Below are 15,834 nucleotides of genomic sequence, written 5' to 3' on the forward strand. Positions count from 1 at the left end.
CTTTGGCTTGGCACAGCCTCAGCTTTGCCAAGACACCCATTCCCATAGTGTTCATGTTTACAATGTACTGTTTTCCTCCTGGCTACACCCCACCCCCTACCCCCACCCTCAAGGGGTCGTGGTGGTAAACAGATATTTACAAAATAATCCCAGGTCTGCTTAATTAGGAACCCCTCCCTTGTGACTAGTCCTGCTCTCTGGGATCCACCCAGAGCTGAAGAGTCTGGCCAATTAGATCTAACACAACCACCATGCGCCCCCCTCTGCTCACTACCCTCATTGCTGTGTATTTTGTGGATATTTTAAAGTGTGTATGTCTATCCATGCTTGTGGGCACAAGTTTGCTTTAGCACTTTGTAAAGTATGAAAGTTTATAAGCTTGCTCCTTTATCCCACTTGCATTGTGCAGCATGTCTTACAGGAAACTGAATTAGATGTAGACAGTACAAGTTAATGGGAATTACCCTTATCACAGACAGCGAAGAGAAAGGCATTTCCTGCATTAAAACGCATCTGAACAGTGGAGTGTGATCAAAGCCAAATGCTTTCAACATTTAGCCTTCTGTATAATGAGGAATAGATTTATAATTGAACCACAAAAAAATGTATTGTCACATTTTTTTATTATGTCTTCTGCATAATTCCCATCCATCTTTTTTTGCTGCTTATAGAAACATTAAGGCTGTGTCATTTGTGGGATGGACAGGGAAATAGCCTAGCACGTTGCTAGTCTGTCCCAAGGCTACCATAAAGATAGACATGCTAAATTACATATTTAATAAATAAGAATCACTGAGCTGGTTTGACTCTCCAAAAGCTCCACACTTACAAAGACGTTGCGGTTATCAGAGCAGTGTTTTAGCTCTCAGTATACAGTCTTTTCCCCTTAGCTTCTGTGCATTTTTAAACACATTTAATGAACAACAGTGAAATCCCCCAGCCACAAAGCTCCATGGTTTCCAGCATTGTAGCTCTCCCATGCAGTGTGCGGTCTCTTGTCCCTTAGGCTCTTCCCTCCCCCCTCTTGTCACCTGGCTTTAGGGGGAAATGTGGCTATTCCCTGGCCTCTCACTCCAGTCTCAGAGAGCAAGGGGTAGAGCGACAGGAGCCTTTGAGAGAGAAAATTAAAAAGAACAAAAACGGAATAGCCGAAGGCGGGGCTGGGGAGTTACACACACACACACACACACACACACTCCAATACACTCCAATACATATGTGTGTATCTATATCTATCTATCTATCTACGTATATATATATATATTATATTATATTACAAATATATACATACAGTATATATATATAAATATGTATATATATAGAAAGAGAGAGAAAGTCATCTTGACAACAAAGTCACTCTGATTTGAAACCCAGACTGCAAAAACCAATTTGTTACATGATTAACTGTGATTTGAAAGATAATATAAAACATTGTCATATACACATAGATATCTAATTGAGAAATTTAAGCTAAGCTTGGGTTTCTTTTTCAGTTTCAGGAGTATGTGTTGTATTTAGATAAACCTCCTAAATAGTTCAAAATCAATCTCAGCGTTGGCTCCCAAAATTGTGTCAGGCGTGATATTGAGCCTGCATTCAGAATGCCAGCCTAGTACTCCCTGTAACCATCATATATATAATCATTAATATGGATTTCGAGGCATGTCAAACGCAGATGTAACTAATAACATTAATTAAGTCTCCATTTATGTGTGCCAGAGCCAGGACTCTGGACCTACTGAAATCAGACCAGACTCTTTGTCATTGTTTGTAGTTACACTCATATTTTTCCTGCCGTGACATGTCAAGAAGTCTGCCAAGATAAAAAGGTCTATTCTCAGTTTGTTATGTCACACGTGACATATGGTCAAATTTTAAAAAATATTACATTGGTTAGGTAGGTCAAAAAGCTTTTGTCAGAGTTGTCCACTGTTACTCCCTCACTTACCTTTGTGCCAGCAGCCTTGCGTCAAAGCAGCCGCTGTCCTGGAAATGAGCTTGCGACTCTGGCTGTGGCGAGGCAAATGCTTCACTGAACTGTGAGAATATTTCTGGTGAGCCAGGCGGTCCTGTTCTGCAGTTGGCTGTAATGCGGGTTTTTTTTTTTATGTCTGTATGTCTACAGGTCACGCTCAGTAGGTGGTCTTGGCAGGATTTGGGCTAATAGTTGTTCACAGAATCGTCTCCAGGAGCCACGTGGACGTCACAGACTCTCCACTGTCATCCAGCCACTGCGTCAGAATGCTGGAGAGGTGGTGGATCTCACTGTCGACGAAGATGGTAAGAACAAATTTAGTGGAAAGTCTTCAACCACGTGCATTTTATTGTGCCTGTTTAAAGGACAACTACACATAATTTCAACATGGGTCTCACCAAGTTATGTGCCACCTTCCAGCTGTGATGCTTTGGTGTTGACAGTGCAAAATAAACGTGATGACTACTGAATCAGAACTACTTTTGGTATGTGGGACAGCTTGTTCTGTGGAACTTGGTCCACTTTTTAATGTCTTCTTAGGTCCAATAGGACACCTGAACACGATACATCACCTGGCTGCCTTACATCTTATCGCTCCGCCAGTCCTAACCTTTATGTGTGCAACACCTTATGAAACCTAACAGAACAGAATACTCTTTTTATATGTAGTTAATATAATTTACATTGTGCAAATTATCTCAAAGATAAGGAAAAACAAATCTCACCCTATTATCTTTTTTCTATGTGTGCTGCTGCATGTATGTGAATCCACTTTTCTTATCTGTCCGTCCATCCAGTCTACAAGAATAATGTTTTGGTTCTGACCAAAGACCAGAGTGTGAACGAGTGAAAGATGCTATAAGGTTTGACATTGCTCTTAAATGGGGTTTTCTGTGGACGTTCAGTCCAGTCCATTTGACAGGTGATACAGCTGCTCGGCATGTCCTAAGTAATTTGGCACCTCCGTCCTTGCAGCTCTCTCTCACGTCCTCGCTAGAAGGAGCAAAGACGCGAGGAAAAAAGTGAGGGAAACGAGGAGACATGTTAGAGTAATGAAATGCACCCAGAGTATTTGCATTTCTTAGGAGAAAGAGGGTAAATTAATTTTTATATATGAAAAGCAGATGGGGTGCACGCACTGGAATGCTAATAAGGTCTGTTCTCCTCAGCTACTAAGCCTCTGCAGACAAGTACGCACATGCTACAGTCCACTCAAGGACTCTTTTTCCAGAGGAAGTTTCACATTGGATTGTAGGTGTCCACATGAATTGTGAAAATCATGCCTTTTTATATACAAGTAACAGCTGATATATCCACATGTGGTCATTCATTTCCCAAGGCTGTTAGCTCTTATTGTAAACATAAAAGGGAATTTCATTAATCATAGGATGATGGCAAACAAAATACAGTCTGACCCCAGCATCAGAATCCTGTCCTATGAAATATTTCCACTTTGCATTTGTCATTAATCCTCCTTTTTCAAAATAAGCACCTGCCTTTTTTTCTCCCCCAGATCTCTCAGTTGTGCCAACAACCTCTGGCAGCATTCACCCTCAAACCGTCAGGTCGTCCTCGTCATCATCTTCCCATCATGCCTCTACCTCAGAGCTCAATGATGCCCCAGGTCCTTCCACTAGCTGCCCAGGCTCAATACCTGAAAGTACGCACACACAGAGGCCAAGTGGCTCAACTCGCACAGCCACAGAGGGTAAGGGTAAGGACATGGCACGATGAAACTAGCTGCTGTAGACCATTTTGTTTCTTTTGCTCTGAGACAGCTTGGGTTCAAGAGTAGTTCTATCACGTGTTGATATTAGTTACAATGGCCTGTGTTGCGTAGTCACATGTGGCCATAGGTCACTTCTGTTTATTTGTACCTTAAAATTTTAACCTGCTGTCTCTTCTTGTCTTTTTCCTAATTATATATCTTTCCCTCACCAGATGACAGTAGACCCGGTTTGTCAGGTACAGCAGCAGAAAATACAGGCACGGCCCTGCCCAGACTCCCATCCTGCTGTCAGCAGCACTCCCCCTGTGGAGGGCCGTCCCCTGGTCACCTGTCCCTGAGCCACTCCCACTCAAGCTGCCTGCAGGCGTCGTCTTCTCAGCAGACCAGTGGCTCACAGCACAGCCATGGCCACAGCCACAGCAACGCTCACCACTTCATCCACCATGTCCATCACCCAGCACCACAGCCCCCGGGCACCCTGCCCTTCCAAGAGGCGAGTTGCCCTGTGGAGCGACCCAGCGCTCTGCCTGCACCCTGTGCTGGAGTCGGCAGCAGCAGCAACAATAGTAGTAGCAGCAATACAGGTCACTACCATGACCAGGTATGCATAATACCTAATAATGTTTTAGATGTACAACGGTTTTTGAATTATTACTGTTAATGAGTCCCTTTCAGCGTTCGACTGAACCTGTGTATCCCCAACCACCAAATTAATGGTGTGAAATGAAGCGAGAAAGGCTCCATTATCCATCTTGTGTATCCATGACTGTAAACAGGACCTTCCTGAAAAAGACCGCATTGGCCTCATTGAAACTGCAAGTCTAAACAAAGATTCAAATGTTTCTTAGGGGCCCTGGTAGCATAATGGTTAAGTTGCAAACCATTTGTCCATTTGTCTTTGGGAAAACTGTCAGGAAGAGGCAGTTTGCTTATTGAAAGCAGAACACATAATTACTCAAATCATGATGAGTACTAATTGAAAAAAGATCTTATTTATAGTATGAAGACTGTATGAATAGTATTTAAAATGGTCTTGCCATGATTTCATACTGTGCTGTCTTTCTCCTCTACTCAAGCTTCATTATCCCACTCTCCTTCCCCTCACTTAATCAGGGTCATTGTCCAACACGTCACTATTTAATGTGTCTGTCTTGTAAGTCCTTTTTGCTTAAGACTGGATACTCAAAGGTTCCTCCTACATATTTTTTCACTCTGAAAGAAAAATTCTTCAGTGAAAGGAACAATGCATCAGGCGAGGCATATGACTTGAATTGTGTATTACTTGGGCGTGTCTCTATTTGAACTCTGGGATAGCGATCTCAAAGGAAGACTCGTTTAGTATTCCACACGAGAGATTCGTCCCTCTTCTTTTTCTATAACATCTTTCTTCCTTCCACAGCAAACTCTGCCAGTAGACCTGAGCAACAGCAGTGTTCGGAGTGGTGGAAACGGCGGGGCTAGTTTCCATGGCAGCACGTCGGCCTTTGACCCGTGCTGCCCAGGCTCCACCTCACGGCCCCCTGCTTATGTTTCCCAGGCCACCCCCGGGCCCAGCCAGCCAGCTGTGGTGGACTCGTTCAGCTCGTCAATGGTGGCTCAGCCTCAGCCACAAACACAACCCCAGCCCTGCAGACATTACATGCACCCCTCCTGTGAGTACAAACAATGATTAGAATTAGAAAGGTCTCTGTGTCTTACCGAGACACGTTCTTAGCCATAACTCAATCACTCATTATTATTCACACAAATGTCTGATAGGCTAAAATGATGAAGCGATGACATTTTATATCCAAAAGTTCAAAGGTCAGCTTAACTGTCACATCATAATATTCTTCAGTAACGCCTCTCTGGCCATTATTCTACAGACTGTGATCATGTGTCACATTTGGTCGAGAATGGTGCGGAATCGGTGACACTAATCTTGGGTGTCCACCTTGAAACTGTGCTGCTTGTATAGATCTTCTGTGCTGCCAGGTTGAAGATGTGTATGAAGCATCCATATTTGAAGCATTGTATTCCACCACAAGCCCTTTAGTTTTGGTGATGTTGAGCTTCAGGTGATTGTCGTTGCACCATGTGACGAAGCTTTCCAGGTGAGTGGAGGCATACAACCGTGAGGCAGTAATTTTAGTTGGTTTTGATGTGACAAGATATTTACAGAGCAGACATGGGCTCTAGTAGACAAAACATAATGTAATTTCAGTGGAACTGCTGTCATTCATAGTGCCACAGTACTTGTGAAAAGTGGCAGACAGCTGCTCTCCTTAAAACTAATAGTAATAGTAATTAAACAGAGCCTGATGGTTAATGTGCCAAGTGCTGTGGGATCTGAGCCAGGCAGAAGTAGTTAATTGCCTATTCTATTCAGAATAGCTCAGTGTGGAGAGTGAAGCAGTGTCACAAGGCGCCCCAGGTGGGTATATAGTAACAGGATTAGTTGCTGCTCTTCTCTACACCCACCTCCCTCTTTCCTGCCACTCCTTCTCAATACACTGCTGCTTGGACAGGTAGCATCAAAGTCTGCGCCGTAAAGAACAAAAAAACAGCACGTAAGAGTATTTTTCAAATGGATGACTCACCTTTCTAATCTCAGATGGTTTGTGTCAGTAGCAACAGTAAAACTGCTCCAAAGGCATCATCTGTTACATGATGAGTCAAGATGTTTGTCTGCTGGTGTAAAGTACAAATTAGGAACTTTTTCACCCACGTTTTGACTGACGCCTGAGCTGGAAAACTACTGTGTTTTTGTCATTTCCTCAATGGAGAAGTCTGGTAACGTTCTGTATTTATGTTAACAAATCCCACAAAATGACCAACTCCAAAACCAAATTGTTGGTACTGCCTCTTTGCCATGGAGCTCCGTTGTTGTCCATACAATATTGTAGAACAAGACAAAACATGACCAAAACAGTTTGCTCAACCAAAGACAAGAAAATGAAGCTGTGATCCAAACATCATTAAAGACACATCACTGAGCCACATTGTTGTACTGCCTGACATGTTTCTTGATCACAGTGGACACTTTAGTTTATTTTGAGTCAAAGTATTGACAGACAGACTCACACATTGATTGATTTGGTGTTTTCATGGGATTTATTAACCACAACAACAGGTTATCTGCAGCATTATCCTTCAGTGTTTTTAGATGTTTTACTTCATTTCCCCCCCCCCCCCCTTTCCTCTTTCCTCCAACCCAGATGGCTCTCTAGCACGCTCACTGCACCATCAGCCCTCCTCCACCTGTCCTCATTCCCATGGGAACCCCCAGCTTACACCTCAGCCCCCTCCACAAGGCGATTATGTCATTCCCCATACTGTCACCTTTCATCCGCCACTGCCATCCCACCCTTCAGGCCACGCCGTGCCTCCTGCACCTCCCCCTCCTCTGTCTACCCACCACCTCTCTAGTTCAAGTGCCCCGCTGGCCCAGCACCTGCCTACGGAGCACCAGACCCTGCCACACCATATCCCGGCACTTGGGGCCTCGGTGCAGAGGCTCCATCAACACGAGATGCTGCAGAGGATGGAAGTCCAGAGGCGCAGGATGATGCAGCACCCTACGTGAGTACTGCCATCTCCCAGCTGTTTTTCTGAGCATCCACATGAGGGAACAAGGAAAAAAAGCTCAAGACAAGAACCTGCTTTCTTTTCCTCTCCCTGCAGACGAGCACATGAGCGTCCGCCTCCACACCCCCACAGAATGCACCCCAACTACGGCCATGGACACCACATCCATGTCCCACAAACTATGTCTTCCCACCCTCGCCAGCCTGAGCAGAGAACAGCCTGGTCAGTATCTAAGGCAGTGAGGATTGGCAGATGGCTGGTTTTAGTCCTAATTTAACCCACGTTTAATGTCAGCTAATCAAATATTTTCACATTTTTTTGTACGATTCCTGGGGAAAGTTTTGATGTAATGACGACTGATTGCTTGTCATGTGTTCGTCAACAGGGAGCTTGGCATCGAGGCTGGGGTGACTGTGGCACCGTACCCTTCAGGGCACCTGCACTCCCACCTGCCCCACTACCACCCTCCCCCCAGACTGCACCACTTCCCCATCCCCTTCATGGTGAGAGAAACCCTCAGCACACATGCATACATTAGCATAAATGAGAAAGACTCACTTTTATACAAAGTCGGGTTTAGATTAATGGTGTTGGCCCCTTATTTATAACATCAGTTATTTCAAGGATGGTTTGGTGAACCACATGAATAATACATTAGCAATTAATAGTAGCTCATCAGGCATTTCAAGTGCAGACTCAACAAATCCATAAGCCTTGAGATCCTGAGTAAAGACAGTCTACAGCGTCCTGATGATGTTCTTTTTTTTATGTTACACCTTCACATCCAAAAATGAGTTATCTTCTTTTACCACGTAATATCAGGCATCAGGCTGTTGTTTTCCAAATGTTTTGAACACATCCACAGGCTCAGATTTAGGGGGTAGAGATAGTAGAACCAAAGAACATGCAAGTGAATTTGGATGAACGAGTCTCGGCAGAGTTCATTAGTTTTAATTTGTAACCAACTATGACCTTCATCATTGCATATTTGCTACGTGAACACATTCAGAGGCCCCTCTGATTTTCTTTGAGAATAAATTAGCTTCTTAAAATTCAAGTTTTGATTTTTGATTCACCACCGGCACATACAGCTGACCTAGAAATTCAGATTTTGTGTTTGTTCTTAATTTGACAAAATGTTACACAGGGTGTAAGAGCAGCTATGATCTATATTTCTGTAACAATGAATCAGATGACAACCTGAAAAGTGTGTGACAATGTGAAAGGGGTCGTTTGTAATGATGAACTAGCAGAGAATTATCACCTGAATCTGCAGCTCCCCTCAGCTTCATGGAGCTTATAGCAAGTTTAAGCTCACTGTTTTGCTGTCCAACCCACAACTTCACTGTTTTAGTTGCCTTTCATTGCTCTCATAGATTTCCTTTGTTTACAGCAACGACAGGCAGCTGTTTTGAATAAAAAAAAAGAAAAGAAAAAAAAAATCACACAGTATGCACAATGCCTGATGTGGGCTCAGGATGAGGCCTAAAACCCCTGCTAGATAAAATGGAGTCTGTAAAAAAATGTGTGAGATTGTGAAATGAAAAAGGTATGGGACATGCTGAGATTATCTGAGGAAACATTTCCCAACGTTAAACCGAATGCGTCTTGTTCTCTCTCATCCCTCACAGCACACTGGCATATCTGAAGTGACCTACCCACACATTCGGTACATCTCATCCAGAATGACAGGCTTTGGAAGAACCTATGAGGTGAGGACTGTTTTTTTTTTTTAGTTTTATTTTACAGTTTATTTTACTGCTTTGTCTTTTTTGCCAGACCTGAGACAAGAAAAATTTTGTCACCGTTTAATTAATCTGCCGTAATCAATATTTACTCTGTAATTCATTGACTCATCACCACGTGACTCATAAATATTTTTATACTGTAATCAAGAGTTTAGTTGCATTAAAATTACACAGCGGGCTTTGATAAACACAGCTGTCACAGGGAGACGAAAGGAAACTTAAATTTAAGGTCCACTTACTGGCTTTTTTGACTTGTTAAACTCCAGGCTGCTGCAACTCAATTTCCAGAGTAGGTCGGCCATTAATCATAATGTTGGTGGCTTGATTTCCCCGAGCTCTGAGGTGGATTGACTTTTTCATAAACAAGTCAGATTCACTTAGTCACAGGAGTCAGCCACTAAATTGGAGGGGATTTATGAATGAAAAGCCAGTATCGAAAAAAAAACCCACCAGCGCAAGAGATCTTCCGGTTTAGGCTCATTTATAACCGTTGTATATGCACAAAACTGGACCTGAAAGAGGAGTACAACACTTGCCACGTAAAACTTATGATTTGTAAAAAGCAAACTTGACGGGAGAATGTGCGCACCGTACGTAAATTCTGACCCGATCATGTGTGCAGACATAGTGGAGAAAGAGGAAATTGCTGAAGCCAGATTGTATGATGATGATGGTGCCTCATTTCCTCTCACACATTTAATTTCACTTAAAATCAAATCACTAAGTATGGTTATAATTTTCATATCATTTGTGTGTGTTAAGTAGCTGCAGTGAACTCGACTGTTGTCAGACAGAGTGCACGGGTGAGGTGGATGCACAAAACTTAAATAGATAAATAAATACCGTTCGCTGATCAATCTTCCACCTTTAAACGATGGCCGTTGAGGATACGACTCATCGTTGTGATCATCTTGTCGAGGTGTGACGCAGTCAGTCTGATTGCTGTAAACATACAGTGTATACACCGCAGTGACTCTCGTACTCCACTTTCGGCTCTTGTGTGCACTGCGCCTGTACTATGGATTCTCCGCACAGTTCTGTGTGTGTTTTTCATTTTGTGGCAAAACGTGCATGCGTCTGTCGTTCTCTTAGCAGTTTGTTTGTGCTGATTCCTTTCAGGACCTGCTGCATTTAGAGGAGCGACTGGGGACTGTGAACCGAGGAGCCTCTCAGGGAACCATAGAGAGGTGCACTTACCCGCACAAGTACAAAAAGGTGAGGGGTGTGTATGCGTGTGTATGCGTGTGTGTGTGGTTATGTATATATTGTTAAGTGGATTTTGTAGATACTGTATGTAGTTGTGCATGTCTGTTACAGTTTATTCTGGGACAGAGTGCGCAGTGGTCTTTTGTGCTCATTTCAAACGTCTGATGTTTTGCCAACGTTTAGCAAAATACTGTAGTGTGTGAGATTGCAGCTGTGAAGAAGACACTGTTGGGGAAAATTTTCCTTAGAGATTTCCAGATGCATCTAAATAAGCAATCTAACACCCTGCCACCCAATACAGAAGGTGTTGGAGAGAGACATTGACCAACAGTTAACCCCTGAAGCTTGGGCATCTATTGGGAAAAATATGCACGCAGCCCCAGAATCGGTGAGAAATAATGAACAAATCAATTTGGAAACATGTCTCTGCTCACATGTACAGTAGATGTTAGTTTTAGTCTTGGGGGCCACGGGATTCGGTTCTAGAATAACTTTGATTTGGATAACTTGTGATTTGTTTAGTATAGAGACAAGACATTTCTGTTTTCACGACAAAATGACCATTCTCTCTGTCCCCTAAACAGTTAAATGTTCTGTTTTGTTTTTTTGGTTTTTTTTTTTTTTGTTCAGTTGTTTGTTCTAAACATAGGTGCCTCTTTATAGGCAGTCTTGTATTTTTACGTAAATATAGTATGCATTTGTACAGTTATCACAGTGTTTTAGCTGAGCAGCTTAATGTGCTTAACAAGAGAGTGGATTAATAGCATTGTTCACCATATGTTATGAGTCTGCTGAGGCAGCTTTTACTGATCATATCAAAAGTCACGTTTCAAATGTTTCCCGCCAACAGAGAAAGCTGCATGGTAAGCAAGACGAAGACGAGGGGGCAGACGAAGACACGGAAGAAAAATGCACCATCTGTCTGTCGATACTGGAGGAAGGCGAGGACGTCAGGTAAACGGCTCCCCTCCGGGGTGTGCATCGCTCACAGTTTGGAGTGTGTTAATACACAGAGGCGGCCTGGCAGGTGCGGTTGTGTCATTTTGTTGTGCTCTCTCGAGATATAGTTTATTTAAAATAACCCAAAGGATTAGTAATCAACAGAAAACCCCAGAGTACCTTAAAATTACAGGCCTCATGGAGCCACTTCTTGGCACTCACTCAGGATTTTTTCCGCCCTCTGTTGGTCTGAAAGAGCTAAGCGATGAATGTCAGGCTTGGATCCAAATTTTTTTCTAGACAAATTGAAGTTTTTAAAGCTAAGGTCTTTGTTGAATTATTTACAGTCATAACCTATGAACATTTTAACGATTTCAAATATAAACATTTTCCATTTCCAACTGAAAACACCCCCTTAAATGGTTATGGTCATTTCTTCGCTTGTGTTATCATTTCTACTCATTGAAAGTTAACTTTGCACCGAGTAAAGATCTGAGGGCAGCAGTCTGTGAAGAATCTAAAATGTAAATTTTGTATGAAGAACTCAAACGTTTGAAGGCTCTCCCTGGAACGGATAGATTTGGCAGTGTTCTATATTTCATTGGCTACAAATCCCATGTGAATACTGTGTTAGACTGTCAGTATTTTTGGTTTACTCTACCCTGTCTGTGGCACTCAGCACATTTATTGCTATTAAAGATCTTCGGGGTTTTTGGTTTGTTTTTTTTTTAATGTTCGATTTCCTACAACAGTGTACTGTAGTGTGTAACACGTGTCGGTCAAAAATGAGCCGGTAGTGTAATTGTTGGCGAGTGTTTCCAGCCACAGATTCGGTGCATTTGTTAGTAATTACAGCAGCAGGACAGTGCTTTAGTCTTTATAATAACGAAGGAGCATGTCGCTGAGTGTAATGAGTGTGATTGACTGATGTGGCAAAGAGGATCAGGATAATCAGGCTCTGGCAGCACAGGCAGTACATGTTAGTAGGACCTGTTGCCTCTGCTGTTTTCTTGGCGTTAACATTAAGAAAAACACAGTCACCAGATTTATTCTTCAAACAGATAACTGGGTTTATCAGGTCATACGTAATGACTATAAGACCAACAACAGAGCAGCAAGTAGACCTGGAGAAGAGCCACAATGCCGTTAATGCTAGGTGATGAAGGCCACGCATGTTGGCTGACTTAAAACCGAGTTAATTTGACAACAGATGTGATCTAAAGGTTCTTTCCCGTCTTTTCGTCCTCTGTTGTTTCCCCACCAGACGCCTGCCATGTATGCACCTCTTCCATCAGCTGTGTGTGGATCAGTGGCTCCTCACCAATAAGAAGTGCCCCATCTGCAGAGTGGACATTGAGGCGCAGTTGTCTGCTGAGAGTTGATGCTGTTTTTCTAATACCCCCTTTTTGTTGGAAATTTATTTTGAGGTCATATTAATTTTCTCTTCAGTACTGCAGTCAACCAAAGATGGCATGAATTACCTGCGCAGCTCTACTACGAGAAAATACAAAACATCTGACAAAAAAGCATTGAGCCTAGAGTGCCAGCTATCTCATATTACTACAACAGCTAGAATTCTCCATTAAGGGTTTAAGATTTTATTGTATTTATGAAGCTTTTATGTAGCTTTTGATTGTTTCCTCAAGTGTCATTTTTTTTGTTTTGTTTCTCTGCATGTTTCCTTGCAATGCATTTCTTTGCACATATAACATGGGCTTAACACGGCCTAACAATTTGCAGGTGAGGATAGCTGCTCTAGTAAAGATGCATTTCTGTAATCTAATGCCTTGCTTTACTAGAATAGAATGTCGGCCTCCGGTTTAGGAAAAAAAAAAAAAAAAAAAACATTGCAGGATTCATTTTACCAATCATTGTATTGATTAGTTTATGTTTAGAAGATGTGGATTGTTAGTGAAAGATTTTTTTTTTTTAAAGTAAATCAAGACATTCCTAACTAGGGAAATATGTTAACAGATCAGCTGCTGTATTAGTGCACACCCAGTATTTCTAGAGTGGAAATAAACAATGTTCACCTCACCTCCAGAATATGCACATGCTTTGCTACGATTACACCCCCCCCACCACCCGCATCAGCCCCCCCAGCACATTCATTTGACAAACACACCGTTAACACCATCATCTGATGTATTTTAGAGAACCAGAAAAAGAATGTCACATCCCTCTCTTTGACTGTTCTTTCTAACCTGAACGACTGTTGGGATCTGCTGTGAGAGCTTTTCTTCATTTTGTCGTCAGGGTTCGTCCCTGCAGACGGGCCTGTCGTGGTTAACAAGGTCTCTGTGAGGTGATCCCAGGTCTGCATGTGTGTAAGAAATTTCACACGAGCCCGCGACCTGGGATCATTTTGTCAATTTGGTACTGGCAGCAGCGTTGACTTTAATTTCCTCTGTGTGTGTGCGTGTGTGTGTGTGTGTGTGTGCGCGTGCGTGTGTTCAGAGGGAAATACACAGCTCAATTTGGGATAAATATTTACTGTTTGTTCTCACACTTCAATCCATTTTATCCACCCTCCCTTTTGTCTCTCTGTAGATGAGCAGCACTGTCCAATTTGGCTGCTGCGGAAAGGAAAAACACTAATACTGTTGACTAACTCACTCGCATAGACTTGCACAAGAGAGAAAAAGGGTAGGAGAGTAGTAGTGAATATGACAGTGCACTGAGGCCATGTATTTCCACTCTGATGAATATTAAAAAAAAAGGAAGAAAAAAAAAAGATATTTTGAATGGAGTGTTGAAATGCAGTACTTAAAGCAGGTATCCATGCATTCATTGACTTAAAGGCACCAGGATCATATTCTGTGGGATTTATATTAGTTTTAAAAAATAATATTAATAAACTTGGATAACTCTTAATTGAGTCTTCTCGTTGGTGTCCTCTGAATGTTGTCTTCTTGATGAAAAATGTTAATGAGAACATTGTATGACTTAGAAGATTATGAGTCCAATTGAAATACTGAACGTTGAGCGTCCACACTGAACTTCATTTAAAGTGAATGCAGTTACAGTGAATGGAAAATAATTCATGATTTTGTTGGATATCTTCTCTTTTGCCATCCCCTGAGGTTAATGCATTTTACTTAATTTTACTCAAAGGATTATTGATTTGGCAGCAAGAGTTAATAGATAAATTCAGCTGGCGCAAAGGTACAAAACAGTATTTGTTATTAAGTTCCAAATTCCAAAGTATTAAAGAAATAGTGTGTGATATTTACAGCATGTGTTTTAGGAAAAGGAAATGGGAAATCGTACTAGTATCAGTATGCACGACTTAGATCAGGTTTTTGCAGCCTCTTTGGCATGTGACCACCTGAAACAAATTGTTACCAGTCCAAGCAAAGGGTGTGTTAATCATCTTGAGACTCAGGTTGGGGAAAACTGCTCTGAATACTGAGGTACCTTAACTACTGTATTCCACTATCACACTGATGTCCCGATTAAACCCAGCTTTCCTGATAAACAGTCAAAATGCCAGCCAAATGAGTAAAAATGCCAGTCTCTCCCCCTAATCAAATATCAATATAAATGAAGCACTCTGTAAAATTGCAGATTTGTGTATGAAGAAAGTCCAGATTATGAATCAGGTGTTAGAGATGAACTGTGTAAATAATTTGTTCATAAATCAGCCTAAACCTTCACCAAAGCAAGCTTCACCAAAACAGAATTTACTAACAATGCTATGGAACATGTAACTACAACAAAATTGAATGATGGCCTGTAATATAGTTATGGTAACAGAAAATTATTCAAATTTGTCATTTGATCTGTTGCAATTTTAATCACTGGATACTCGAGCCTCACATTTAAGGACTGACTCAGAGTTGGGCGAAATGAGGTGACTTTTCTGATGTGACATAATGGCTATGGCTGCACCTTCTAGGCTGATGTTTAGTGAGATTACACAATAAAAACCTTGAGGTTTTAGAGTAATAAATAGGAATGTTTCTATGGTTTTCAAGACTGAGGAATTCCTATGAAACATGGAAGTTTCAAAGCATCAAATTCAAAACACAAGATCCAGTGCAGTACCTACTGCGGCCACAAGGTGGACATGAACCATTAAGAATTTCTCAGTGAAAACCAGGAATAGCAGAGCTGCACCAAATCCAGTTTATGCGCAAAGATGTGACAGCAAAAATAGAAACACTACGCTTCAGGTCTGAGTAGAGAGGAGATGTTAGACACTGACTTATGGTCTTACGGTTCACTATACAACTGTATCCTTCACCAGTGCCTCAGATAATGAAGGAGTAGTGGTACATAGTGGTACATATATAGACAAAAGTATCGGGCCACCTGACCTTCATACCAGCAGGGAATTTAATGACATTGTATTCTAAATACATAGACGTTACCATGGAGTTGGTCCTCCTTTTGCAGCTATAACAGCTTCCTCTCTTCTGGGAAGGATTTCCAGTGTTTCTGTGGGGATTTTTGCCCATTCATGCAGTAAAACAATTGTGAGGTCAGACAATGTTGGACAAAAAAAAGTCTGGCTCGCAATCTCCGTTTCAGTGGAGCCCTGAAAATCAGCCCCATATCACACCTGAATTCAAACATAAAGAGGTGTGTCCCAGTACTTTTATCCAAATAATGTATCTGCACTGCAGCAGGTAAACAGTCAGAGTAAATGAACACTCTGTGCAGAACTA

At 42.0% G+C, this 15,834-nt stretch overlaps 1 protein-coding gene across 7 annotated transcripts in view; it reads left to right on the forward strand.

The window, feature by feature from the left end:
* The window catches only part of rnf111 (ring finger protein 111), a 29,113-nt gene extending 15,075 nt beyond the window's left edge, over nt 1-14,038 (forward strand). For 3 of the 7 annotated variants that reach the window (XM_046386567.1, XM_046386576.1, XM_046386587.1), the window contains exons 4-15: nt 2,126-2,280; nt 3,489-3,689; nt 3,917-4,305; nt 5,104-5,356; nt 6,902-7,265; nt 7,368-7,493; nt 7,657-7,774; nt 8,903-8,983; nt 10,139-10,234; nt 10,527-10,613; nt 11,076-11,179; nt 12,429-14,038. In XM_046386567.1, coding sequence (XP_046242523.1) covers nt 2,126-2,280; nt 3,489-3,689; nt 3,917-4,305; nt 5,104-5,356; nt 6,902-7,265; nt 7,368-7,493; nt 7,657-7,774; nt 8,903-8,983; nt 10,139-10,234; nt 10,527-10,613; nt 11,076-11,179; nt 12,429-12,546 — 2,092 coding nt within the window. In that variant the 3' untranslated portion in view covers nt 12,547-14,038. The remainder of the gene's footprint in view (nt 1-2,125; nt 2,281-3,488; nt 3,690-3,916; nt 4,306-5,103; nt 5,357-6,901; nt 7,266-7,367; nt 7,494-7,656; nt 7,775-8,902; nt 8,984-10,138; nt 10,235-10,526; nt 10,614-11,075; nt 11,180-12,428) is intronic. The other 4 variants (XM_046386595.1, XM_046386605.1, XM_046386613.1 and 1 more) reach the window with 4 other exon arrangements.
* Nucleotides 14,039-15,834: the final 1,796 nt, after the last annotated feature.

This window comes from Scatophagus argus, chromosome 1, assembly GCF_020382885.2.
Source record: "Scatophagus argus isolate fScaArg1 chromosome 1, fScaArg1.pri, whole genome shotgun sequence".
NCBI classification, from domain to species: domain Eukaryota; kingdom Metazoa; phylum Chordata; class Actinopteri; family Scatophagidae; genus Scatophagus; species Scatophagus argus.